Genomic DNA, 27,324 nt, shown 5'->3' on the forward strand with positions numbered 1-27,324 from the left:
AGTCTAACTTCAGGCCCGCTCTTCCTCAAAATAATGAATCAAATAGTAAGGGAAAAGTCAGTGAACACCTAGGTCTAGTCTGCTGCCAGTGAATAACATCAACCTTGATGGGAGCAGAGTTAGGTCGTGCCTAAGACCTTTTGAATTCCCACCCTTGTAGAATTAGAAGACCAGAACAAAGCATGACAGACAAGCTGGATAGTTTCTTTTGTTATAATTACAAATTTGGAGTCCAATCCAGCAAGCTTTACTCATGTGAGTAATCCTTAATGTGAAGACCCATGAGTCCAACAAATGAAGTGACTGCAGTAAATAAATGACAAGATGAAGAGAATGAGGAAATGAAGAGAATGCAGGAAATAGAGTACACTGATTTTAGTAAAGCTTTTGATGCGGTGTTTCATGAAATCTCACTCATGAATAAATTCATATTGTTTTCGGTCTGAGTACTGTTACATGGACTGAGAATTAACTGAAGGACCTTCCAAAAAAGGATAAGGGTCACCACTATTCTCTTAGGTAGTGTTGCCTTCCAGCCCCCTCTCTCCTAATTATATAGTTGGTGGCCTCCCTCAACCAAAAGTGGTGCTCCCTTCTCCTCTTCCCACTGTGATTGTGAGTTTTTTTGGGTGTGGGGGGAGGGAGGGAGGGAGGAGGAAATGTTCAGTTCAATAAACCCTGGCTGAGTTCCCTAGTTCAAATAATCCACCAGGGGAGAACACGCCTATTACATTAGATCATATGGGGATGTACCAACATAATTCTTGAGAGTCTCATCGCTATACCTGGCCAAAATTATCTTAACGTAGATGTCTCCATGTAGGAGTGTAATACAGAGCAACTTCAGCTGCATAGCCCAAGAGGAGCCTCCCTAGTTACGTGGCACCAGAGGAGCTATTGGGCTGCAAAAATCCCATAACTTATACTCAAGGTCTGATTCAGCAGAATTAAGAAACAGAATTAGAAATCAGAATTCTATAAATATCTCAGATACAAATAAAATGTATGTATGCCTCTCTCACTTCTGCTTCTGGGCCACAGACTTGAATTACCAGATTAGGAAATCTTAAAAACTATACTCACCACATTTTGAAAAGCAGTACATTCATCAATATCTAGCAACATGGACGGGGTCTCCTGGCTGCCCAGAAATAAACTCGAGGGAAAGAAATAAGGGCAAATGGAGGCTCATGCTTCAGATTTAGCTCATGCAGAACTGCTTGTATTTTGTCATTTTGGAGCAGTGGACTATAAGGCCTTGAATGTGTCTGCCTAGTGACCCAATCCCCACCCTGGAGCATTGACACTTCAGGTGTAACAGCTGGCTGCTTGCTCCCCATTCTATTAGCGAAGGCTTAAATTTTGCTGGAGATTTTAAACTGCCAAAAAAATGGAGATGCTCCCTGAAATGGCTGGTTATTTGCACCATATGCATACAGAGATGATAGTAGTGTAGCCATAACCTTAGTCAGTACTAGCTTAGTCTGCTGTCCTCCAGTTCAATATCTACTGGATCCTAAAACTGCTTGATGGAAAAAGGGCATCAAGAATTAACCCCAGCCTACATAATCACTGCAAGTGCTGGTGACAGTTCTTAGATTTGACAAAAGCCACCAAACAAGACCAAAAGGTTTGAAACTATATGCTGTATTCATCCCTGTGCTAGTGCTGAGTATGCTGCAGGAATGGAGGAGCAGTGGCTTGAGCCTGGACATACAAGGGGAATAGCCTTTCAGCACCTGGCAGGCAGCAGACAAGCAGCAGCCAGAGAATAGCTGGGGCGTAGGAATGCTGCAGCCATGACTCCTCTCCTCCCACCTCCCCGGCTCTTGTTGCCGAATGTATCTAGCATGCCCTCTGCACTGAAAAGGGTATTCCCTGGGAGGGCCTTATGGCGACTTTCTGGAATATATGGCATAGCATGGTCACAGTGCAGCGGTGAATTCCTTCCTTGCTCCCTACAAAGAAACCACCAAATATAGGGTTTTTTTGAGACCACAGGTTGAAAATGAACCTGAATACAGCAGCAAATCTTGCTCTAACCTCAGCAAGTGTGGAGAGCCCCATGACAATGAAAATAGTATGGCTGCAGTGCAGCATAGGGCAGGGTTTTGGAAGAAAGGGCACACAGGAGTATCCATGGTAGAGAACCTTTTCCCTGAGGAAGCGATAAGAGAAACAACAAACCACACATGATAGATATTAGTCATATCACTTAATGCGCTACTGGAAGATGCTCAGGTTCTAAGGCAATGAGAGCAGTATAAAGACATGTATAGAACAGAAAGCAGTGCAGAGGGTGTGTTAAGGCAGGCTGGCAGTAGGACTGGAGGATACGCAGATCTATATGGGTCATTTGTTGTCTTTCCTCCCTGGGGGGAAGTATGCTTTTCCCCTGAGGATGGACCAAGCATCCAGCTCAGACATCTGGGCTGCTTGCTGGTGTGTGGATTTACCCCTTAGGAATAAATATTTTGCTTCTTTTTCAGATACATTGTTATATCTAGGTATATGACAATGCCAAATAAAGGTTAAAGGGACACAGAGTAACCGAGTAACATTAATTCACAACCCATGATGGACAAGTGCAGCCTGAGGGGTAAGGGGCACCCTAAGTTTGGAGAAAGATGCCTTGAAAAACCTTTGCAATATTTTATCCTCAGTGAGACCACATTTAGAAGAATCCCTGTCTTGATGGGGTCACCACAGAATCTAAAGCTGAATCTGAATTGCAGGCCCATTGCAGTCAGTGGAACTGTTTCTGCTGATTTCAGTGGGCTTTGGATCCAGCCTGGTAGGTACTGAGAAAACTATGTCAGGCTGTGACAATTTAAGTGAGGAGAATTTAAAAGCAGTGATATGTTAAGCCTTGATCTCGCATTTGGGTGGACTTTAGTGTCCAAAAGAAGCCCCATTAAATGGGTTCTGCCTGGATCTGATGGCAGCACTGGGACTATGAATTTAAAAGTCTCATTGAAACATACATAGGAAAATTCTTAAGTCTTCAAAATGAAGCCCATCTGAGTGCATTTTCCTCACTCAAACAGGTCTAGAAAATTTTCATATGACACTTTTCCAATTATCATAGGACCTCCACCTTGTTTTATTCAAATGTCCCTTAATAGGAAATAATACTAATTTCAGACTTGTTGGCACCTTCCCACAATTATTTGTGGCATACTCTTCCAGTAATGTAAAAACTGGCATCAGATATGTCAACTCATGAAGCTGAGGAATAGTCTGATGTCAATTTTAAATAAATTAATCCAACATCATCTACAAATTTGGGTATGTGTATGAGGGTACGTCTACACTACGGGATTATTCCGATTTTACATAAATCGGTTTTGTAAAACAGATTGTATAAAGTCGAGTGCACGCGGCCACACTAAGCACATTAATTTGGTGGTGCGCGTTCATATACTGAGGCTAGCGTCGATTTCTGGAGCGTTGCACTGTGGGTAGCTATCCCATAGCTATCCCATAGTTCCCGCAGTCTCCCCCACCCATTGGAATTCTGGGTTGAGATCCCAATGCACGATGGTGCAAAAATAGTGTTGCGAGTGATTCTGGGTAAATGTCGTCACTCATTCCTTCCTCCGTGAAAGCAACAGCAGACAATCATTTCGCGCCCTTTTTCCCTGGATTGCACTGGCAAACGCCATAGCATGGCAACCACGGAGCCCGTTTTGCCTTTTGTCACTGTCACCGTATGTGTACTGGATGCCGCTGACAGAGGCGGTACTGCAGCACTACACAGCAGCATTCATTTGCCTTTGCAAGATAGCAGAGACGGTTATCAGTTGTTCTGTACTGTCTGCCATGCCATTGTAAATTGACAATGAGATGATGGTTATCAGTCATTCTGTACCATCTGCTGCTGTCATGGGTGCTCCTGGCTGAGGTCGGCCGGGAGTGCAAAGACAAAAATGGGAATGGCCCCCCGGGTCATTCCCTCCTTTATGTTGTATCTAAAAATAGAGTCAGTCCTGCCTAGAATATGGGGCAAGTGTGCTAGAGAACCAGTGTACTAGAGAGCACAGCTGCTCCATGTCAGATCCCACAGAAATGATGAGCTGCATGCCATTCTAGGGGGTGCCCCTGCAACAACCCCACCTGTTGCTTCCCTGCTCCCCCAACCCTCCTGGGCTACCATTGCAGTGTCCTCCCCATTTGTGTGATGAAGTAATAAAGAATGCAGGAATAAGAAACACTGACTTGTTGGTGAGATAAAATGAGGGGGAGGCTATGATAGTCCAGGCAGTACAGAATCTTTTCTTTAGACATGAAAGGAGGGGGCTGATGGAGCTCAGCCCCCAGTTGCTATGATGAAGATGGTTACCAGCCGTTCTGTACTATCTACTGGGAATGACCAGGAGTCATTTCTATTTTTACCCAGGCGCCCCCGGCCGACCTCACCTGAGGCAAGCCAGGAGCACTCACAGGCTGATGATGACGATGGATAGCAGTCATATTGTACCGTCTGCCACCGGGGAGGGGAAGGGAGAGGGTGCTGCTGTTCAGCGCCACAGCATCGCGTCTACCAGCAGCATGCAGTAGACATAGGATGACATATAAAAAAGTCAAGAAACGATTTTTTTTCCCTTTTCTTTCACGGGGGGAAGGGGTGGTAAATTGACGAGCTATACCCTGAACCACCCCGGACAATGTGTTTGACCCTACAGGCATTTGGAACTCAGCCAATAATGCAAATACTTTTCAGAGACTGCGGGGACTGTGGGATAGCTGGAGTCCTCAGTTCTCCTTCCATGAGCGTCCATTTGATTCTTTGGCTTTCTGTTATGCTTGTCACGCAGCACTATGCTGAGTCCCTGCTGTGGCCTCTGTCTGGAGATTTTTTTCAAATGCATTGGCATTTCATCTTCTGGAACAGAGCTCTGATAGAATAGATTTGCCTCCCCATACAGCAATCAGATCCAGTATCTCCCTTACGGTCTATGCTGGAGCTCTTTTTGAATTTCGGACTGCATCACCACCCATGCTGATCAGAGCTCCACGCTGGAAATGAAATTCAAAAGTTCGCAGGGCTTTTCCTGTCTACCTGGCCAGTGCATCTGAGTTCAGATTGCTGTCCAGAGCGGTCACAATGGTGCACTGTGGGATACCGCCCGGAGGCCAATACCGTCGATTTGTGGCTACACTAACCCTAATCCAATATGGCAATACTGATTTCAGCGCTACTCCTCTCGTCGGGGAGGAGTACAGAAACCCGTTAAAAGAGCCCTTTATATCGATATAAAGTGCCTCGTTGTGTGGATGGGTGCAGCGTTAAATCAGTTTAACACTGCTAAAATCGGTATAAACGCGTAGTGTAGACCAGGCCCGAGAGAGAGAGATTTGTCTTGGCACACTGAAAACTATGCATGACCAATCTGATATAGGGCCCTTCTAGAGCCTGTAATTGACAATTCTTATGGCTGTTTATTAATAGTGCTTTGCATTCTATAGCACCTTCTGGTCCAGGGTGTGATGTTACGAGTGTAATATAATATCTCATTGAAAGGTGACAGAGCCAGAAAGAGTTAATTAACTCACAGGCTTACCTGACCCATGGCCAAACTTTAGAGACTGCTTAGGAAGATATGTAAATGAACAGAGCTTTGAAATGCAAGTCTGCATTGTTAGAGATAGAAGGGTAGCTGTTTGCTCAGATCTTGTGATGTAAGCAAACAAGTCTTTGTTGCTATAGCTTTGATTCAATGATCAAAAAAGGGGTATTCATATTTAGGAAGACACTTGAGGAAAATAGTATTATTGTCTATATGTCTCTTTTAAGGTTGTGGTAACCTGTATCTGAACTGTTTAATGGATAAATTACCCTGTGCTAATTGCCATGATGTTTGGGAGAAGGAAAGTTAAGCCTAGGGGTCGGCAACCTCTGGTACACGGCTTGCCAGGGTAAGTATCCTGGCGGGCCAGGCCAGTTTGCTTACCTGCCGCGTCGGAAGGTTCAGCCGATCGCGGCTCCCACTGGCCATGGTTCGCCGTCACAGGCCATGGGGGTGGCAGAAAGCAGCGTGGGCAAGGGATGTACTGGCTGCGGCTTCCTACCGCCCCCATTGGCCTGGGACGGCGAACCGTAGCCAGTGGGAGCCGCGATCGGCTGAACCTGCCGACATGACAGGTAAACAAACTGGCCTGGCCCACCAGAGTACTTACCCTGGTGAGCCACGTGCCAGAGGTTGCCGACTCCTGCTTAAGTCTATTGTTTTTTCAGGCCAAAAGGCTGCTGGAAATGTATAAAAACCTTGGTACACGATCCTTCTTCATCTCATATCTGCTTTGGGTTTCAAGAGGGGGAAACCTTAAGCCATAAGGATTGAGATTCCCCAGTCATTGACTGGAGTCACCCTGAATATGGACATTGGACTACAACCTATGGACTATTTCTAAAAGGACTTTTGGCAACTACAAGCCCATCTCTGTGTATCTGAACCTCAAGAATTGAATTCAAGTCTGTATGTATATTGATCTTTTAATCCACACTCTCTCTATATTTTTAAATATATTTTAGCTTATTTAGTTAATAAGAATTGACTATAAGGGTGTATTTTGGGTAAGATCTAAGTCAGTGGTCCCCAATCTTTTCTGTGGGGTGGCCGCTGGACGACTAGCCGCTGAGGACTGTGGCCGCCGGACAAGCAGATGCCGAAATGCCGCTGTGAAGGAGCGTCATCAAGAGGCGTCGCCTCTGAAATCCCGCCTAAATTTGGCAGGATTTCGGCGGTAGCGCTTCTTGATATTGCCACTTCTCGGCGGCACTTCGGCAGCTGCTTGTCCAGCGGCCAGTAAGCGGGCACACATGGATGCCCTGGCGGGCACCATGGCATCCGTGGGCACAGCATTGGGGACCTCTGATCTAAGTTATCATTTGACCTGGGTCTGAGGCTTAGGCCTTTTGGGATCAGGAGAACCTTTTATTTTATATGATGAGATAAGATTTTCAGTAATCATCATATCTGACATGTGTGTCTGGATGGAGGCCTGAGGCTGGGCACTTTAAGGGAACTGCGTTGTTTGGACTTCTGAGTAACCAGTGAAGTAATACAGAAGATGGTTTTTGCTGGCTTGGTAAATCTAAGTACTGGAATATCCACTAGTGTTTGGGGTTTGTCTGCCCCATTCTGTTTGTAGTTCAACCTGATTGAGTGACCTCAGCTGGCTCCCAAGGGCAGCATCGTAACGGAGGATCTGAAAGCACTTTGCAAACACTATCATAGAAATGTAGGGCTGGAAGGGACCTCAGGAAGTCATAAAGTCCAGTTTCCTGTGCTGAGGTAGGATCAAGTAAACCTTGACCATCCCTGACAGGTGTTTGTCCAACTTGTTTTTTAAAATTATGAGGACTCCAGGCAGAGGTCCTGGAACAGCGGGAGCCAAGAGACCATGGCACTCCCACTTTTGAAAGTGGTGGGACTAGCCCATCCACTTTTCACTATGAGCCTGGGCCCCTGCCCCTCCTCTTCCCCCTGAGGCCCTGCCTCCTGGCCAGGCTGGAAGCTGGAGCCTGGCCTGGGTAAGAGCGGCCTGGGGAGCCCAGATAGCTGTGGACCCTCCACCTGCCTGGGGCTGAGGGACTCGAGAGCAGCCCCTGGCCCATGTTCCTGTCCCCAGTTCCCCACCTAGGGCAGGTGGAGGGGAGGGTCCGTGGATCCCCACAGTTGGCTGGGCGGTTCTTACCATCGCCCAGCTGCGGCTCTCCAACCACCAAGGCCCTACCCCAAGGCCAGGCACGAGCAGCTGTGGGAAGCCGTGGACCCTCCACCTGTCCTGGGTGGGGGGCCTGGGGACACAATCTGGGGTCTGCTCTCAGGCCCCTCCACCCCAGGCAGGTGGAGAGGCCCCTGCTCCCCAGCCTGGCTTCAGCTTTCAGCTTGGATGGGGGTGTGGCCTCAGGGGGAAGAGGAGGAGCACAGGCAGGGGCAGGGCCTCATGCTCCCTCCCACACTTTTAGGAAGGCTCCATTGCTCAATTCCATGACCTATTCCAGAACTTAACTATCCTTATAATTAGAAAGCTTTTCCTAATATCTAATTTAAATCTCCCCTAATGCAGAATAAATCCATTACTTCTTATTCTACATGGAGAATAATTGATCACCTTCCTCTTATAACAACTCCTAAAATATTGGAAGACTGTTATCAGTTCCCCCATCAGTCTTTTTATCTGAAGACTAGACTTGCCCAGTTTTTTTAACCTTTCCTCGTAAGTCAGGTTTTCCAACCCTATTATCATTTGCGTTAGTCCCCTCTGGATTCTTTCCATTTTGTCCACATCTTTCCTAAAGTGTGACATCCAGAATTGGACACAGTACTCCAGCTGGGGCCTCACCAGTGCCGAATAGAACGGGACAATTACCTCCTGTATGTTACATACAATAATAGTCCTGTTGATAAACTCCAGAATCATATTAAACTTTGCTGCAGCTGCATCCCACTGATAGCTCACATTCAGTTTGTGGTCCACTACAATCCCCAGATCCTTTTCAGCAGTTCTAGCGCCTACACAGTTATTCCCCATTTTGTAGTTGTACATTTTATTTTTCTTTCCTATAAGAAGTACTGTGCACATGTCTTTATTGAATTTCATCTTGTTGAATTCAGACCAATTCTGTAATTTGTCAAAGTCATTTTGAATTTTAAAGCCTGTCCTACAAAGTGCTTGCAATCCCTCCCCGCGTGGTGTCATTTGCAAATTTTATATGCATTATCCAAGTGATTAATGAAAATATTGAATAGTACCAGACACAGGACCAACCTCTGTGGGACCCAACTAGATACTCCCTCCCAATTTGAACAGCAAACCATTGATAACTATTCTTTAAGTCGAATCTTTCAACCAGTTGTGCACCCACCTTACAGTAAATCTAGACGACATTTCCCCAGTTTGCTTATGAGCACGTCAGGCGGAAGTGTGTCAAAAGCCTTACCAAAATCAAGTTATATCACATCTGCTTCTTCCCCCTATTCACTAGGCCAGTAATCCTATCAAAGAAGGAAATTAAGATGACTTATCATGATTTGTTCTTGGCAAATCCATGCTGATTATTTCTTATAACTCTATTATCCTCCAGGTGCTTATAAACTGATTGTTTAATAATTTGCTCCAATATCTTTCCAGGTATTGAGGTTAAGCTGAGTGGTCTAGCATTCCCCAGGTCCTCCTTGCTCCCCCTTTTAAAGATGGGTACTATGTTTGCCCTTCTCTAGTCTTCTGAGACCTCTCCTGATTTCCTCCAAGAGTTCTCAAAGAAAATTGCTAACAGCTCCAAGATTGCTTTAGCCAGTTCCTTAAGTACCCTAAGATAAATTTTGTTCGGCCCTGCTGACTTGAATACAACTTACTTATCTATATATTCTTTAGCCCGTTCTTTCCCTATTTCGAGTAACTGTCATTACTGACCTTGTTAGTGCAGCCCAAAGCAAAATCTGCATCAAGCACGTTAGCTTTCTTGATGTCAGCAGTTACTGGTTCTCCCAGGCTGCCAAGTAGAGGACCTACATTCGCCTTTGTCTTTCTCTTGCTCCGAATGTATTTAAAGAACCTTGTCTTACTTGCTCAGTAATACGTTTCGCTTTACAACACTATTAATACTCCAGTTTAACAGATGAGGAAACAGCCAGGTTAAATGCCTACACTGAGGAAAGTTTAAAAAAAAATCCCCCCTGGCTCATCTGAACAGTGGTTAGGAGCAATGGGAGCACTGAGAAAGCTTTGCTAACTTCTCAGCGCACTGGACACCATGGTACACACAGACCCTACAGGGCTGATCCTCTCAAGGGCAGATGGGTTACACCTTTCCCCAGTGCACACAAGGCCAAATGACTTGCCTGAAGCCTCTTGAATCGGGGGGGGGGGGGGGGTTTTCTGTGAAGAACATTTAAATCTCTGGCCTCGGCCTGTGTCAATCCAGCCTTCCCAGGCCAGGCCCCGCGACCACCCTGAACCTGATGCAACGTGCTCAAGCCACATGTACCCGGCAGCGGCACAGCCACCCTCCGCCACCCGCGCCCGGCCCCTTCCCCAGCAGCGGCGGGGAGATACAAAGCCGGGCCCTGGCCCCGCCCTCCCGCTGCTTGTGGAGGCGGGAGGCGCCTGCCGCCTGCGACGGGCCCAGCCTCAGCAGCAGGAGTATCCGGCCAAGTCAAGCGGCGGCAGGCGGTGGACCTGCAGGTGAGGCGCGTTGGCGGGCTGGGCTCTGCCTGGGCCGGGCCTGAGTCTCCTGCGGCGTCTCGCCGCCAGCTCCGGGGCGCCGCGGCCTCCGCGGGCTTGCACGGGGCTGGGAGGGCGGCGGTCCCCGCCTGCCCCGGAGGGGGTGGGTCCTCGAGCCCGGGCGGGCGGCGGGGCTCCCAGCGTGGGGCATGGGCTGGGTCCGATAGCGAGGGCTGCGCCCCCCACTCCCGAGCGGGGGTGGGGAACCCCGGGAACCTCCCAGGGGAAGAGCGGCGACGCGCTCGGCCTGCCCGCGGCCGCTGGCCTGGGGCTGCCTGTCCCCGCGCGCTGCGCTGCCCCCTGCAAGGGACGGGCCCCGGGAAGGCTGCTGCACACAGGCCGTGTTGTGCTGCGTGAGCGGGGCTAAACAACAGCAATTGCTTAACGCCCGGTTCCCCCACCTGGCCGTGGAAGGGCCTGGCTCCCGCCCCCAGACTTTGCGGTAGCTGAGAGCTGGATCCATACACCACAACCGGCTTTATAGGATGGCGTAAAATACAACATCTGAGCACTTGCAAATTTTGCGTTGGAATCCGGATCCCAGGGTTCAGATTCATCCCCATGTCTAGAACTGGTTCAATGCGCTCAAATTGGTTCCTCTACTTTTTCCATGGTGCACTAAAAATAATTGATTTCTCTCATCTTGGTTAATATTCACTTGAGGTACAACATAATCTTTGTGGATTGAAATAATTTTATGTAGCATCCCTTTGTGCTTCATTCTGCTATAACAATACAGGTACTGGCATTTTCTCAGGACGTTAGAAGCTTTGACTCCTAAACTTAAAAGGTTATTGGGTAACAATAGTCCACCTGTAGAAATGCAGCACACCCTTGCAATAACACACTAAACTATAATGAACCTTTGTCTATACCGAACCTGGATCCCAACTACAGTACAATACTGTGTGTGGTTTAAAAAAAGAGGGGGGAGGTGTACTGCACAAGTGTGCACAGCTACAGCTTGGAGCCCTGCTGCTGTGTTGCTTTGATTGTCTTTTCGTTATAACAAACCCCTTGCTATAATGAACAAAAGGCTTGGATCCTGACAGTCTCATTATAGTGAGGGTGTACCATAGATAGCTTCATTCCAAAATGTGGCACCAATTCAGTTTCCTTAGAACAATAAAATGGAGTTGAAGGCACTAAATAGTTAAAAGATTCCAAGTTATGGTAATTTTGGGACAGACTCCTCAAAGGTCTGGATTTGCTGGCTTAATTGGCCTTCCTTTCTCAGATCTGTCTGCCTAAGGAAAGAGGAATGGGAAATGCTTATTTTAAGTTAAAAACAGGTGTACTGGACACTTTAGAATCTTTAGTTTGTCTAAAGCCTCTCAGCAAGTCCAGGAGAAGACTGGTTACTTTGGGAAGCAATATATGAGGGTGACGTTATTGACATTAACTGGGACCGTATAGATCATTGTTGCAACCAAAGTCCTGTAGTGGCACCAAATCTTGTATAAAGGGGATCAGATAGGGTGTCTAAGACAAGGTTATGGTTTGCTGGTTATGCTGTCTGTTTATGTGTATGATTTTTGTAGTAGAAGTTATGAATATTGGCTCTATACTGTCTGTATTTCAAACTTCTGCTATGTTTCTGGGTGACACCCCCAGACAAGTTGGTGTCAGCTCTGCCTAGCCTGCTTGATGGCCCATTAAAGACCATCAGCTATACAACTGACCCATTGAGAGAAGGCATATCTGCCTTGTAACTCAACAAAGTATGCAAGGACTTGCCCATGTGACTCCAGACTCCATTTTGCTGTAACTTTCCACAGTAAGGACAAAGAGGTGTTCTTACACCTGGAAAAGACTATAAAGGCTGATGCCTCATCTCCATCTTGTCTTTAATCCTGCTTCTTACCTCTGGAGGGACTTTGCTACAAACGGAAGCTCTACACAAAGGACTGATGACTCATCCCAGCTGGGGATGTACTCCAGAGACTTGTTTTAAACCTGCAGTTTATTCTATCACTGCTGCAAGCCTGAACCAAGAACTTTGCCATTACTGTATGTAATTGATTCCATCTAACCAATTCTAGCTCTCATATCTATCTTTTTCCTTTTATGAATAAACCTTTAGATTTTAGATGTTTTGTGGGTAAGATCTGATTTGTATATTGACCTGGGTCTGGGGCTTGGTCCTTTGGGATCAAGAGACCCTTTTTTCTTTTACTGGGGTATTGGTTTTCATAACCATTTGTCCCCCTAACTCAGTGATCCCCAACCTTTCCCAGGGGGCTGAGGACGGTGGCTGCCGGACAAGCAGCTGCCGAAATGCCGTCGTGAAGCGGCATCGTCAAGAGGCGTCGCTGCTGAAATTCGGCAGGATTTCAGCGGTAGTGCTTCTTGATGTTGCTGCTTCTCAGTGGCATTTCGGTGGCTGCTTGTCTGGCAGCCAGTAGGCGAGCGCACATGGATGCCCCAGCGGGTGCCATGGCGTCCATGGGCGCCGCGTTGGGGACCCCTGCCCTAACGAGTGGCACTGTTGGTGATACTGGGAAACTGGATTGTCTAAGGGAATTGCTTGTGTGACTTGTGGTTAGCCAGTGGGGTGAGACCAAAGTTCTCTTTATCTGGCTGGTTTGGTTTGCCTTAGAGGTGGAAAAACCCCAGCCTTGGGCTGTAACTGCCCTGTTTTAAGCAATTTGTCCTGAGTTGGCACTCTGTTGGGTCCTGCCAGAACCAGCATTGTTACAATGAGGGAAACAACAATTTTTAAGTAGTTGCAGCTTTCCTCCCCCTGTTAGCCTCATCGGTTTCTTTGAGTAGCATAGAGTAACTTGCTATGCTGTTATTCCAGAAGCAGGTAAAGACTGAGATACTGAAAGTGATACGGAAATATGCTGTCTCCATGTCATGTCTGTTCTATGGATTATGATGCTGTGGTAGCAAAGCTGTATACTTATTATTGTAAAGGCACTTCATAATAAATCCTTAGTTTTAAGCACTTATAGCTGTCTAAAAGCTTAATCTTTTGGACTGATGCTAAATATTAGGAATTTTTGGCTATAAACTAATCTTTTTATTTAAAGTTTGGCCACTTTATGTTCAGTTATCTTTCAACTGCCTGAGCTTTGTGCCTGGAATTCAGGTGTTGAAAAATGTCTGTTCTGAGGCTTAAGCATCTTTTTTGTTAAAATTCATACTTGCCATGCCACAAATTTAGTAATCAATGAACATTTTCTTGTTTAGAGAAATCTGGTTTTGAAATAAATAGTGGAAACTTGGATGCTGTACTTGGCTGGATCAAGTGTAGCCTGCGTTGCCTCATCTTTCACTTTACCTTGTTTTCTGCTACTATCTGATAAGCCACCATCTGCATTCTAGAAACAGACTAGATTAACTTTATCCTGTTTTCATCTGAGAGAATATTTGGGATGAGGAATTAGACCATTCGTTTTGCTCAGGGCCGGGGCAAGGGGTTGGGGTGTGAGCAGGGTGTGGACTCTGGGAGGGAGTTGGGGTGTAGGAGGGGACTCTGGGCTGGTGCAAGGTCCCAGCGGCGCTTACTGTGGCTCCCAGGAAGCGGCTGCCAAGTCCCGGTGGCGCCATGGCGCATGGGCGGCCAGGGAGTCTCTGTGCTCTGCCCTCACACCTGCAGGCGCTGCCCCCACAGCTCCCATTGGTCACAGTTCCTGGCCAGTGGGAGCTGTGGAGCTGGCCCTCGGGGCGGGGGCAGTGCATGGAGCCTCCCTGGCTGCCTCAGGCACCTGGCGGCCACTTCTGGGAGCCATGCAGAACCAAGGCAGGTAGGGAGCCTTCCTTAGTTCTGGGCCCCTGCTGTGCCACCAACCAGACTTTTAATGGCCCATTTGGCGGTGCTCACTGGAGCCCCCAGAGTCTCTTTTTGACTGGGTGTGCCGGTCAAAAACTGGACACCTGGCAAACCTACTTTGAGGTGACTGACTTTTGGTTAGTAGGCTTAGTCTTCTGGCTGAGTAGAAGTCTAGTAAATTTTTCAAGCCCCACTTATGCATGCAAACATCTCTAGTAATCGGAGAAATGAATTTGGGGGTTGATTGTACCCTCTGAAGATTTTTTCCTTTCTTTTGTTTCAGCCAGTATCTATCTACTTGTGGTGAAAGCTTTCTTTTGATTATACCAAACTGCATCCCAAACCTTCCTTTTCTCCCAGTGCAGTCTGTCTTGATTTTTCTGCCTTCCATATATCCACTGGTATCCTTGATCTCCCTCTGAATGGTTCCTGGCTATCTTTTTTTTTTTAACCAGTTTCCTGCCTTTCTTAAGGGTCCGGTACCTTGTGTGATATCACCATGAGAACTGAGGAGAACTTACTGTTCAGCCACTTTGGTAATATACTGCTAAGCATGGGGAAATTATCGTTGTCCTTTAGTTATCACAAAGTATTTTTAACTTCCATCACCAAACTAATCGGATCTGCAGGTCTGGCAAATATCAATTCTAACTTTTTTCCCTTCTAAGTATCCACCTGCTTTCTCATTTCATATGCTAACAGTGTAAGATCTTTGCACCAGAGAATTTGGTTTCTGTTATATAAATTCAGTGCTTAGCATAATGGGCCTGATCCCTGATTGGGGCATTTAGGGGCTACTGCAATACAAGATAAGTCTCACATTTTTCTTTTGATAAATTCCAATTTCTTAGACACCCCCACATTCAAAAAAGGAATTGCCATAATTAAAACAGATATTGAAACATTGGAGCTGGAAATACAGATTATGGAATCAAAAGTAGATTATAAATTATTTTTACGGCAGTGGTTTTTAAGAGTTACCTCTATATTCTTACAATATTTCAACTTTGTGCTGAATACTCCAATAGCAACGAAAAGAGCATTCACACATTTTTTTCTTCCTTGCATACAAACTTCTTAAACTAGGGTTAAACAAATGCTGACTGGCCTTTGGGCTGAGAAGACGGGGCATTTAACAAACTCTACTAAAACTGAGGAAATTCTGATGCTTTACTCTGTAAGTCACCTTCCATATTGGTTCCCCCCCACCACCCCCAAAAAGTGACCTTTTTTGTTTTAAAGCAGGTTCTGTAGGAGTTGGGGAAGTGAAATGTAATAGTTTTCGGTTCAATTTTAACATTGTCTGCCATATTGAAATTTCACAACACAGATCAAATCGATCTCTGAATATTGCATCGCTGCAATAAGACTTAAGTTTTGAATTAGTACTCAAATTATTTTCAGCAGATATTAAAGATCATTATCAGGTTAGCTAACATTCCTTTTTGGTGTTTATGCTAAGACTGGGAAACTGATTTTGTCTTGGCATTGAGCAGCTTTTGTCTGATGGTCCAGTACTAGAACAGACTCAAGCAATTAGTGGAGTCCTCTGTTTTGTGGCTCAACTGGCAGTGTGTGCAACATGCCTATCAGCCCAGCTGAGACCCCACCTTGAAACTCCTTGGGCCAAAAAACGCCGCCTGTCACAGTGCAAGTGATACTAAGCTTGTCTCAAATGGAAGCTACTCTTGGTATGGTTTACTGTAACTTCTTCCCCATTTGACTAATGATGGTGGAATGGAAATAGTTCTTATAAAGTCCCTCTAATATTTTTTCCCTCTCCTTTCTGTAGGATGTGATGGAGCTCTTAGAGGAAGATCTCACCTGTCCCATTTGTTGTGGCTTGTTTGAAGATCCTCGGGTTTTACCTTGTTCTCACAACTTTTGCAAGAAGTGTTTGGAGGGGATCCTAGAGGGAAATGTCCGGAGTGTGGTTTGGAGACCACCTCCACTTTTCAAGTGTCCTACCTGCCGGAAGGAAACTCCTGTTACAGGAATCAACAATTTACAAGTCAACTACTCCCTGAAAGGTATTGTGGAGAAGTATAACAAAATAAAAGTAACTCCCAAAATGCCTATGTGTAAGGTGCACAGCGGGCAGCCCCTGAACATTTTCTGCCAGACAGATATGCAGCTGATATGTGGTGTCTGTGCCACTCGAGGTGACCACACAAATCACGTATTTTGCTCCATTGAAGATGCCTATTCACAAGAGAAGCGTGCTTTTGAAACCCTGTTTCAGGGCTTTGAAACATGGCGTTGTGGGGATGCGCTCTCCCGACTAGACACCTTGGAAACAAGCAAGAGGAAAGCGCTGCAGATTCTGACAAAGGACTCGGACAAAGTGAAAGAGTTCTTTGAGAAGCTGCAGCACACACTGGAGCAGAAAAGAAATGAGATTCTGTCTGACTTTGAGACCATGAAGCTTGCAGTGATGCAGGCCTATGACCCAGAAATCAATAAACTGAACACAATTCTACAAGAGCAACGAATGGCTTTTAACATTGCAGAAGCTTTTAAGGATGTGTCTGAGCCCATTATATTTCTGCAACAGATGCAGGAGTTCAGGGAAAAAATCAAAGTGATCAAGGAAACTCCTCTGCCTTGTTCCAGTGTAGACCTCAATCCCACAATAAAGAACTTCGATACCAGCCAGTGGGATGGTATAAAACTAGTAGATGTGGACAAGCTTTCTTTACCTCAGGAAAACAGCATGCTTAATTTCAAGATTTCCTCAGTCTTTTCACACAAATTTATAGTGACTTCTCTGATTTGCTTATTTATCCTTGAAGCCACCAGAATGACCTTTGTGGAATCTATCTTTGACAATCTTCAGTGCTGGAAAACTCAACTCTTTACAATTGGCTCATCCTATCTGGCAGACACTGCGGAGATAGCTGACCATGCTGTGTTTTACTGGGAGCAAATGACAGATGGAGCTTCACTTCTAAGTGAAAAGTGCAAAAATTATACACTAGTGGTATTGGATAATGTTGCACAATTTGTGTGCAAATATAAGCTGTTATAATGTCCACTACCAAAGCACAAATTCAGAAGCCCAAGAAGTGAACAGAATGCTGTTGCAGAAAACTTAACAGTGCATGCACATTTTTTTAAAAAAACCTTTGGCTTCTGATGGAAGCATTTAATACTCAGAATGTTTACTGAGTTATTGTTCGTGTAGTTCAAGCACTGAGATATGCTGGAAGGTGAAACCGAACTTTCAGAAAACATACTTTTGCTTCTGAGATTTTGTTTCAAAATGTTTTGGGGAATAATGCACTTCCTTGGTCTAACCAAAATATAAGGCAAAACTAACCATGTATATAGTCAAATACTAATATAGCCGTATTAATGATTTTACATGTCCTAGAGTAAAAAGTGCTGATCCCTAAATGCATCAACATTTTTTTTGTTGTGAGAGGTTCTTTGAAATTAGGAAGGACACTTCTGATTGCTAAGGGAGGTGGGCTGCAAAGTTTGCCTAAGACTGGCCATACATTGCAAAATACAGCGTGGTACTTTAACTCTTTGGAATCTCTTCATAACTGAAGATGTCTAATTTCACTGATTCCTTATCCTGGGTATACGCAGTACTTTATACACACTGGATATTGATTACAGGGTTTATTTATTAAAAAAAAAAAAAAAAAAAGTCTTCAAGGCAGTGGTCTCGAACAAATTGCAATAGGAAAGAGAAACAAGTGGAAGTGAGTGGGGCAGAACAAGCTGCAAGGTGCTCTTACATGCAGTGCAATGACACTTTTCCAGCTATAGTCCTGCCAAGGGACTGAGTTATCTTCATGTTGGATTCATGGTTTGTTTTTAAAAGCCACCTGCATCTCTGTCTTTCTAAAAAGTGCCTCTCATGTAAAGAATTTAAGCTCCCTATTGGGAAATGCACCCACTTGCTCACAATTGGGGACACAGTGCAGCTCATTATAGCAGTGAGTGTAAAGTACTTGTATGATCAATGCATGGACTAGGGAGTTTTCTCCATTCCCTTCCCCTCTGTGGTGGTGGTAGAAAGTAAGAACAGAGCCTGCTTTAAGATGAAAGAATGACAGTTCCACCCTGCTCAACAGCCAGGAAGCAAACCTCCCTAAAACACAATCTTCCCAGCAGTGTGAGGCTGGTGGAGGGGCTGGGGGAGAGCTTCTCTTCTCTGCCTCCCTACATCAGTCAATCATCGCTTCAATAGCTGGAGAGATGGGGTGCTGTCTGTAAACCTGCTGTGTAATCACATCCATTAACATTGGCTTTGTCTTGTTGTGTTAGGAAACTCCTTAGCCCTGAGATAAGTCATGCTCCTTAGCCCTGCTCTGCAGTTGGAGCATGGGTTGGCATACATGTGCTACCTTTAATCTAGCTAGCACATCTCTAAAAATAGCAGTGATGACGTGGCAGCATGGGCAATACAAGTATGTATATCCAGTGCCCCAGGCAGACTTGTACAGCTTCAACTGAAACCTATGGTGCTGTGACTTCCCTGCTATTCTCAGCACTACTAGCTAAATTAAAGCTAGTGTGGGTATGTCAATCTGTGTGGCAGTTGCATCTCCAGTTGCAATGTAGACTTCCCCGGTGTCATTCTATTGGCTGCACTTCACCCTGGACGAATTTAGTTTAGTGAGTTTTATGACTTAACTCTAGGATAATTGAATATATAAAGAAATAGTAAATCATTACCATATCTCTGTATGGATGTTTCATACAAATATATTAATCATTGAATCCTTTTAGATCAGAAACATTTAATGAAATACACTTCTAACTTCTCTGAAATGTTCTCATTTCAGAGCATGATTGTGGAGTTGCCTTAAAGTACATTTAATGTTTCTTTTAGCAGTGGGTCACCCACAGTGGCATAGAAATGAAATCATCTTGTGGTTCTGTAAAACTCAAATATTTATACTGAATGTCTTGCTTTTGGGGACAGTTCTTGGTTTTTATCAGGGTTTTTCAAAACTTAGTCAATCAACCATTTTTCAACAGTCTTTGGAAGCTGTTCATTTTTTATTTTTTATTATTTTTGTTTCAAGAGTCCAAGTTTCCAAGCAACCAGGACCTGCAAACAGCTATCTTTAGTTGTATTTATGCTTGTTGCCTGGGAACCCTAGCGGTGCTACACACCTCATCCCAAATATGCAATAAGATTACTGAATGGTGCTTGCAGTCCCAGTTGATTTGCAGTTTAGAAATAGTCTGGTTAGAAGGACGTAGGTCAGTGTTAACCTTGGTTGGTGGAGAGACAATATGAGCAATCAAGAAGTTGCCATTCTGAATGTGGGAGGCTCAAAATTTACAACATGGGTTTCCACCCTGCGGAGGTTCCCAGAGTCCAGGTTAGCACGGATGTTGAATGGCAATGACCACGAATTCAGGCTGGTGAATGGACAATTCTTTGTGGACAGAGATGGAACTTTGTTTAATTACATCCTGGATTTTTTGAGGACACTACAGCTTTCTCTGCCCACTGACTTTTCTGACTATCAGAGGCTGCAAAGAGAAGCAGACTTCTATGAACTCCACTCCCTGGCTGATCTCGTTAGCCAGGAAAACTTGCTGAAGCCGAGACCAGAGATCTTGGAGGTGCGTTTCTTGCTCCAGGAAACTCAGGCCTTTTTCCGAGTCTTTGGCTCTTGCAGCAGCACTATTGAGGTACTGGCTGGACGGGTCACTATGTTTACAGAGCAATCCATGAGACAGAACTGGAATAATAATCCTTTTCCTTCTCAGAAGCTCCTCACTCCACTTCCTTTGGAGAGACCTTCTCATCATGACCTGGTTTTTCAATGTGGCACTGATTACTCTGCTGGTGACCAGTTGGTGACAAGGTATTCACCTTGTGTGGCTTTTCTTTCTTGAAATAATTCCAAGACCTCTATGTAGTTCAGGGGTCAGTAACCTTTCAGATGTGGTGTGCCGAGTCTTCATTTATTCACTTTAATTTAAGGTTTCGGTGCTGATAATACATTTTACTGTTTTTTAGGTTTCTCTCTATAAGTCTATATATAATATAACTAAACTACTGTTGTAGGTAAAGTAAACAAGGTTTTCAAAATGTTTAAGAAGCTTCATTTAAAATTAAATTAAAATGCAGATCTTAAGCTGCCGGCCTGCTCGGCCCGCTCCCGGCTTGGGGTTCCGTTCACCTATTCTGGCAGCGGGCTGAGTGAGGCCTGTGGCCGGAATCCCAGGTTGGCAGCAGGCTGAGTGGGGCTGGCGGCTGGGACCCCAGCTGGCAAGGGGCTGGCAGCCAGAACCCCAGACCAGTGGTGAGCTGAGTGGGGCCAGCAGCCAGGACCTCAGACCGGTGGTGAGCTGAGTGGGGCTGGCACCCCAGACCAGCAACGTGCCGAGCTGCTCAGCCTGCTGCCGTCTGGGGTTCCGTCCGCTGGCTCCTGCTAGCCAGGGTCCTGGCTGCCAGCCCCACTCAGCCCACTGCCAGTCTGGAGTTCTGGCTGCTGGCCCCTTGCCAGTTGGGGTACCAGCTGCCGGCCCCGCTCAGCCCGCTGCCAGCCTGGGGTCCCGGCCCTGCCCACATACAGTGGGTACCTACCTTCTCCCTGGTTCTGGCCCATTCTCTCTCTGCACTGAGCTGAGGGTGGGGGGTGCACTGAGCACAGGGTTGGAGGTGAAAGAGCAGGCTGGGGTTTGAGGTGCAGGGTCTGGCCAGGAGCAAGAATGAGGGGGGGCTCAGGGTTGGGGCAGGAGGTTTGGGTGTGGAGCGCTTACCTGGACAGTTCCATTTGGTGCAAGGGATGCAGGTGGGAATGTGGGAGGTGCAGGAGTTCCCCTTTGGTGCTCAGGGTGGGGATGTGGGGGTGCAAGAGTCAGGGCATGGGGTGTGGAGAGGCTGGGTATGTGTGGGGAGTGCAGGAGTCAGGGCAGGGGGTGTGGAGGGTGCAGGAGTCAGGAATGGAGTTGTGAGGGGGATGCAGGAGGCTGGGGTACAAGGGGGGTGCAGGGAAGAGGGCTGAGGGTAGTGGGCTGGGATCAGGGGGGTGCTTACGGCAGGGGGCTGGAAGGATACGCCCCGCTCCTGCCTCCCTTCTCTGCCTCCTTACCGGTCTGAGCAGTGAGGGTGCTGGGGCTGCTCTTCTCCCTTCCCTCGCAAGGGCCATCAGTGGCAGAGAGGGAGAGGAGACGAGGCTCAACGCAGCACGCTGGGGGAAGAGGTAGGGGAGGAGGAAACTTGGCTGCCGGCAGAGTCTGCCGTACAGCAGCAGCCAGCAGGACCAAGCTTGCTTCTGCCCCCGCCAGAGAGAGTGATAGGCGGGAGGGTGGAGAAGAGTGGGCTGGGTCGGGCAGCATTTTTAATGGCACGCTGCTGCCTGCCGGGGTCCAACTCAGCCTGGCAGCGGACTGAGTGGGAGCCTGGCAGGCAGCAGCATGCCATTAAAAATCGGCTCGCGTGCTGTCTTTGGCACGCATGCCATAGGTTGCCAACCCCTGCTCTAGTTCATAAAATGCATGCAATTTGCTACACTATGATGAGATCATGGGATAATCAATTGATGGTTCAATGCCAAAAGGTGACTGGTGTAACTCCTGTTATACTGATCTAACTTCTTGTAAGTTTCCTTAACTTTTAAAATGGATTTTTAAAAACATCTTATTCTCCTAATTCATTTGACTTTCCTCTCACCTTTTTGCTTTTTCTATATTTCTGATGTGTCTGTCCAATGGGATGGCTGAATCATACCTAGAAGCCACTGGAAAATGCAAAATTAAAATATAGGAGAACCACTTGCCAGCTGTAATATTTTGTGCTCTTGATTCTCTGCCTAGATCCTACTGTTTGTCCCATATGTAACAGCCTCTGTGTTCTGTCAGCCTAATGACATAGCCTAATGGGTTCGCTTTTCCTGTAGTAGTCAGAATGTTTGATAACTGAAAACGAAGTCTGTGAGTTGTCTGAAGTAGTAATGGGCAATCACTGAAGATGTTCCTAATTGGCTGAACTGATTACTAATGGTAGAAAAATACTTTATCTTAACCACCTCTCCTTTGAGATGTGTAACTCAGAGGATGCAGGGTTACTTCTTTCTGAGGAAAGAAGGAAGCTGATTTCTCTCATTAGTGAGGTTGCTAAGTCTGAATGTGGGTTAATACAAGTTTTGAAAATTATAAAATGAGTTTGTCACACTTGCCATTCCCTTGTGCTCATAAGCATCCATAATGCTTGTAATGTACAAACTGTGAAAACTAGGAATAAATGGGAAAACTTGCCCACAAGAACTTTATCCAAGATAAATATGGAATAAGCTGGGGAAGGGAGGAGGGGAAGATCATTAAAATGGCTACAAACACATCCCTTAGATTCCATTTTGGAGAAGGGGAGAACAGAATGATGGAAGTGGGGATGGAAAACAAAGGTAGAGTTAAGGTAATGGACTTTCCTTGTTCCTTAGCTATAGATGTGGGGTTTTGTTTTGAAGAATATAAATTGTATACACTACATGAGTTTGGAGGGGGTAGGGGGCTTAAGAGCTTGATCCTCTTGCCATTGATTTTTCAATGGGAAATCAGTGACCTCTATGCTAGCCACATCAGGCTCTAGTTACATACACCTCTACCTTGATATAACGCTGTCCTCGGGAGCCAACAAATCTTACCGTGTTATAGGTGAAACTATGTTATATTGAACTTGATTTGATCCACTGGAGCATGCAGCCCTGCCCCCCTCCCCCAAGCGCTGCTTTACTGCATTATATCCGAATTCGTGTTATATCGGGGTCGAGGTGTAGTTTATAATGATTTTTAGAAGCTCTAAAGGGTGGCTTTATTATACAGTTGGAATTTGTCTCCATACAGGAAAAGATGACCTAGTTTATCTTCCATGGCTCTTAGAATGCCTGGATTTTTATGGACACTTCACTGGAATAGTTCCAGTAGGGTTATTCTCTCTTGAAATATATGGATTAAGAGAATGCTGGGTTTAGAAAATTCAGTAGTGTTTATCTTTATGTTTTGACTTTTTCTTTAGCTGAATAATTGTAAGCAGCTCATTGTAGGCTCTCACATAGCACATATGAGATGGCACTTAAATGGTATATAACTTTATAGCTTATTGGACTAACTGTGTATCAGTGTAGGTTATGGCAACTTAAAAACTGAGATGTAGTCTGTTATAACTTCTTTTCTGACTTTGATTAATCAAGCTACACTTGTCTGTTGAACTGCAGAGGAAAAATCTTACAAACTAATCAGTTTTTGATTATGTGGTTAATTTATCTCTAATCAATCATTTGTGGTTGTATGGAATCTTTAGCTTTTAGTGCTTCTTGTGGACCTTTGTACTTTTTTCATGAACTATGGAGCAATTCTGCCTGCCAATTTATGCTACTTTTTAACAGTATTTTTACATGACTTTTGTTCCTTGAGGTGTCTGGATAAATTTTTAACCCCCCTGTACTTTATTCCAAGTAAAATCAGTTTACTTTAGTTGTAAATAATTTTCATAATTGTTACAAAAAAAGTTGCTGTGCAAGGCAATTGAGCAATAAATTTCACTGTTAGTAGGGAGAGGTGCTTTGTAATGTAGAGTGCTGCTATTTAAATGAACCCAGTTTTGCTGCCCTGGCCACAGTTTGACTATTCTTATCTAAGAAACTGCTGTACATTATGCATAATGTACATCAATTCCCCTCCATTGAATTAAACACAATTTTAAGAGTTGTTACAATCACTTGTAAGGAAAAAGTGAACTTCATAGTGGAAAAACAAAGTGTCTATTCTGTAAAAAAAAAAAAAAATAATAACTGGTCAAACTGCAAGAAATAGCTGTGCTTTTAATGAGGTAAAGAATTAAGACATTTAGAAAACTAACTAGGGCTGTTGATTAATCAGTTAAATCACATGATTAACTCAAAATTGCGATTAATTGCAGTTTTAATTGCACAGTTAATAAACTACCAATTGAAATTTAATAAATATTTTTGGATGTTTTTCTACATTTTCATATATATTGCATTCTGTGTTTGTAATTGAAATCAAAGTGTATATTTATTTTAAATATTTGCACTGTAAAAATGATAAAAGAAATATTATTTTTCATTTCATCGCCTAAAAGTACTGTAGTGCAATCTGTCGTGAAAGTGCAACTTATAAATGTAGTTTTTTTTGTTACATAACTGCACTTGAAAACAAAACAATGTAAAACTTCAGACCTACAAGTCCACTCTGTCCTACTTCTTGTTCAGCCAATCACTAAGACAGACAAGTTTTGTTTACATTTACAGGAGATAATGCTGCCCTCTTCTTATTTACAATGTCACCAGAAAGTGAGAACAGGCATTTGCATGGCGCTTGTGTAGCCGGCATTGCAAAGTATTTATGTGCCAGATATGATAAACATTTGTATGCCCCTTCGTGCTTCTGCCACCATTCCAGAGGACATGCTTCCATGCTGATGGCATTTGTTAAAAACATAAGTAAATATGGTATTTGAAAACAACATCCAAAAATATTGAAATGTTGTTCTATTATTGTTTAACAGTGTGATTAATTGTGATTAATTTTTTAAATCACATGACAGCCCTAAAACTAATCTAGATTCTTGGCTAGTGTAAATCAGTGCAGCTCTGTTGCAGGCGATGGAGTCATGCTGACTTACATCAGCTGAGAATTTGGCCTGTTTAAAAACATGGTTCCATCCTCCAAGAAGGATGTTAACTCATAATCACACTTTCTTCTCTTTCTCTAGGTATGTCTCTATAAAACCTGATGATAGAAAGCTGATTAATGGAACTAACGTACTAGGCCTACTAGTTGACACTTTACTTAAAGAAGGATTTCACCTTGTAAGCACCAGAACAGTCTCCACCGAAGAAAAAGTTGAATGCTACATTTTTGAAAGGATGAAGAGGCCAGAAGCTCTTTTTCTCACTGCCAACCAAAGCCCGGAAAGCACTGGTGGAGCACAGACGAAATTAACTCCAATGCACAAGCAGAAATGAAACCGGTTTCATTACTACCTACCCTTCTGAATCTAAGAGACACATGTAGACACGACTAACCCTACTATTTCTTTTTATTTGAAATTGCAACTATTGAAGGTGGTAACAACTGTCAAATTTTATATATTTCTTCAAAAATCAGTTTTTTCCCTCCTTTTCCTGCAGTCATTTCATAGAGAAGCCAAGTTCTTCTTTTCCCTATTAACCCTTTTCTGGAGCATGGGAGAATACTGATGCAATATTGAATACGTAGTCCAGAATCAAGCAGTTAGAAATTGTCTTGCGCATGTTTAAAACGGAGATGGGCATAATGGAAAAAATGAACCATACTGGGAATAAAGGGAGTCCCTGAATAAAGGTTCTTGCACTCATTGCAGGATACCGCAAAGGCAGCTTGAAATATGACAACAGCAAGTGAAGTAGTAACAAACAGGGCCTACAGAGCCTCTCTTCTCCTTCCTTTAGAAGGTTTTATAGATGACTGGAGAAATCTAAATTTGAATGATTACATACTATTTCTGCAAGCAAAACTACAGAGACAATTGAGCAAAAACTACAGAGACAATCTTTCAATTAGGTGAAAGCAATATTGTGAAAATACCACAGATCATGCCCTGTCCCACTCTTTAAACTAATAAATGTATTATCTATGAAACCACCCTCTCTTCTTGCAGAGTCCCCCAAGAAAAGAACCTATTCAACTGTCCTTCAATGCTCTGAACTTGATAAATGTAATATTAAAAAGGGTCTGCTGTGCAATGCATGGCAGGCAGTAATGAAAGGTCAGTTAATTAGAAAAGACTGAATTGCTCTTCAGAAGAAACAAATAGGCTGGAATTCTTAACTAAAATAGTTTAAAGAACTTTTCAGCACTTGCCAAATGCAAAGAACAGCTTAGGGTGAAGGGCTGGCAATGGTGACTTTAAGACATGGTCACACTGCACTGCCAGACTGGCCTGCATCAGAAATTAGAGTAGCCTCTCAACTGCTCTCAGATTACTCTGGTTCGTAGTAGTTCTAGGAATGTGGGAATGTAGCAGATTCGGGATCCATCCCTTCCTCCTTGAGGTGTGTGACTATGCCAGGAAAGGACGGTATAGTGGTGGACTCTTTGCTAATTAAGGATTTCCCCTACTCTGGTTAGGCCTATTAATAACTTCCTTTGTACTATCCGAAAGTTGTTGGGACAGGATCTGGCCCAATAGATCACTACTATTAAGGAGACATTACTGATGTGCCAAGACATCAAAGACCATTTTGGATGTTTGTATCTATGTGGCTTTCTAGTATTGAATTTTCATAAAAGTTACCATGAATATCTCCAGTCAAGAGGACAATCGGTGACAGTAAGAAATGCAGATGTACACGACAACCCCTTTAATGGGCAAAGAAAGAAAATGGACTTAAGACTGTAACCAAGCTCTAGAACCAAAACAATACCTGATAAACAACAATGAAGTGTAGACTAAGACTAACTTTTAATAACCTCTTGTAATGGAAAATATTGTGCTGATTCACATACTGCAGAAATCCTGATAAGAATGTTTTATTTTCATTCTTAGTCATGTTGACAAATAAAATTAAAAAAATATATATAAATCAAGAGATGAAACTTTCTTTTTTTTAAAGTACTTTCTCCCTTCTAGTGGATTATCTGTTGCCTTGACCCACTTGATCATTTTAAAGTATTTTAACAAAACTTTTACTAGTGCAATTCCTGCTGGGCTAATAATTCTCAATGTTTCTGGGTCCTGTGACTATTTAGGTGATGACCCATACATCAAATTTTGTTATACAGGGTTCTTACTGATGGATGCTAAAAACCTGTGTTTGTGTGAGATGCATATTTGAAACACAAGTCTTTTAGCCAAAAAGTGTCTAAGCCAGTTTTCTATCCTTTAAGTATTTAGAGGTAGATGACCTTAGCTTTTGAAGACCATTTTGCACTAAGATGGTTACTTCAATGGAAAGCATCTGTACAAAAAGTGATAGTGAAAGTGGTCAGGCTAAAAATATTTTAACAAGGGGCCAGCTTGAGGTTGTGACTAAATGTCCGTAGTAACTTGAGGCAGAGGAGAAAGTGCACTTCTTCACTGACAAGTTACTATAAAATGGCACCTTCTTACTACAACAGCTCCCTGTTGATGTAAATTACCATTGCCTTGCAACTTGTGTGGTCTGTTACACCAGTGCAAAGTGGGTGCTACCAATTCAGAATGATGATTTTCTGCACCCAGTGTGCAAGTGTGAATGAGATTACAGGGTAATGGTGAATCACACAGTGTTTTCAGTCTTCTTATGTTAGTGAAATTTTTACGGTTCTACTCCTTTCAGTGCCAAACCGATGCT

General features: G+C 44.3%; 2 protein-coding genes and 1 long non-coding RNA gene across 5 annotated transcripts in view; 2 read left to right on the top strand and 1 right to left on the bottom strand.

Moving 5' to 3' along the window:
- LOC127050499 (uncharacterized) overlaps window positions 1–27,324 on the bottom strand; it is a 151,349-nt gene that overhangs the window by 19,909 nt on the left and 104,116 nt on the right. The gene's annotated exons all lie outside the window — the stretch shown is intronic.
- Window positions 10,083–17,122, top strand: TRIM13 (tripartite motif containing 13). Its single transcript, XM_050951510.1, has 2 exons — window positions 10,083–10,194; window positions 15,804–17,122. The coding sequence occupies exon 2, from the start codon at window positions 15,810–15,812 to the stop codon at window positions 17,037–17,039; it is 1,230 nt and encodes a 409-aa protein (XP_050807467.1). The 5' UTR covers window positions 10,083–10,194; window positions 15,804–15,809; the 3' UTR covers window positions 17,040–17,122.
- KCNRG (potassium channel regulator) lies at window positions 17,209–25,512 on the top strand. 3 transcript variants are annotated; one of them, XM_050951195.1, is made up of 3 exons: window positions 17,209–19,672; window positions 19,751–19,848; window positions 24,723–25,512. In XM_050951195.1, the coding sequence occupies exons 1-3, from the start codon at window positions 19,268–19,270 to the stop codon at window positions 24,973–24,975; spliced, it is 756 nt and encodes a 251-aa protein (XP_050807152.1). In that variant the 5' UTR covers window positions 17,209–19,267; the 3' UTR covers window positions 24,976–25,512. The 3 variants fall into 3 exon arrangements, with proteins under 3 accessions (XP_050807152.1, XP_050807161.1, XP_050807142.1); XM_050951204.1 differs by having other exon boundaries at window positions 19,754–19,848; XM_050951185.1 differs by having other exon boundaries at window positions 17,209–19,848.

Source organism: Gopherus flavomarginatus, chromosome 1 (genome assembly GCF_025201925.1).
Source record: "Gopherus flavomarginatus isolate rGopFla2 chromosome 1, rGopFla2.mat.asm, whole genome shotgun sequence".
Lineage (NCBI taxonomy): Eukaryota > Metazoa > Chordata > Testudines > Testudinidae > Gopherus > Gopherus flavomarginatus.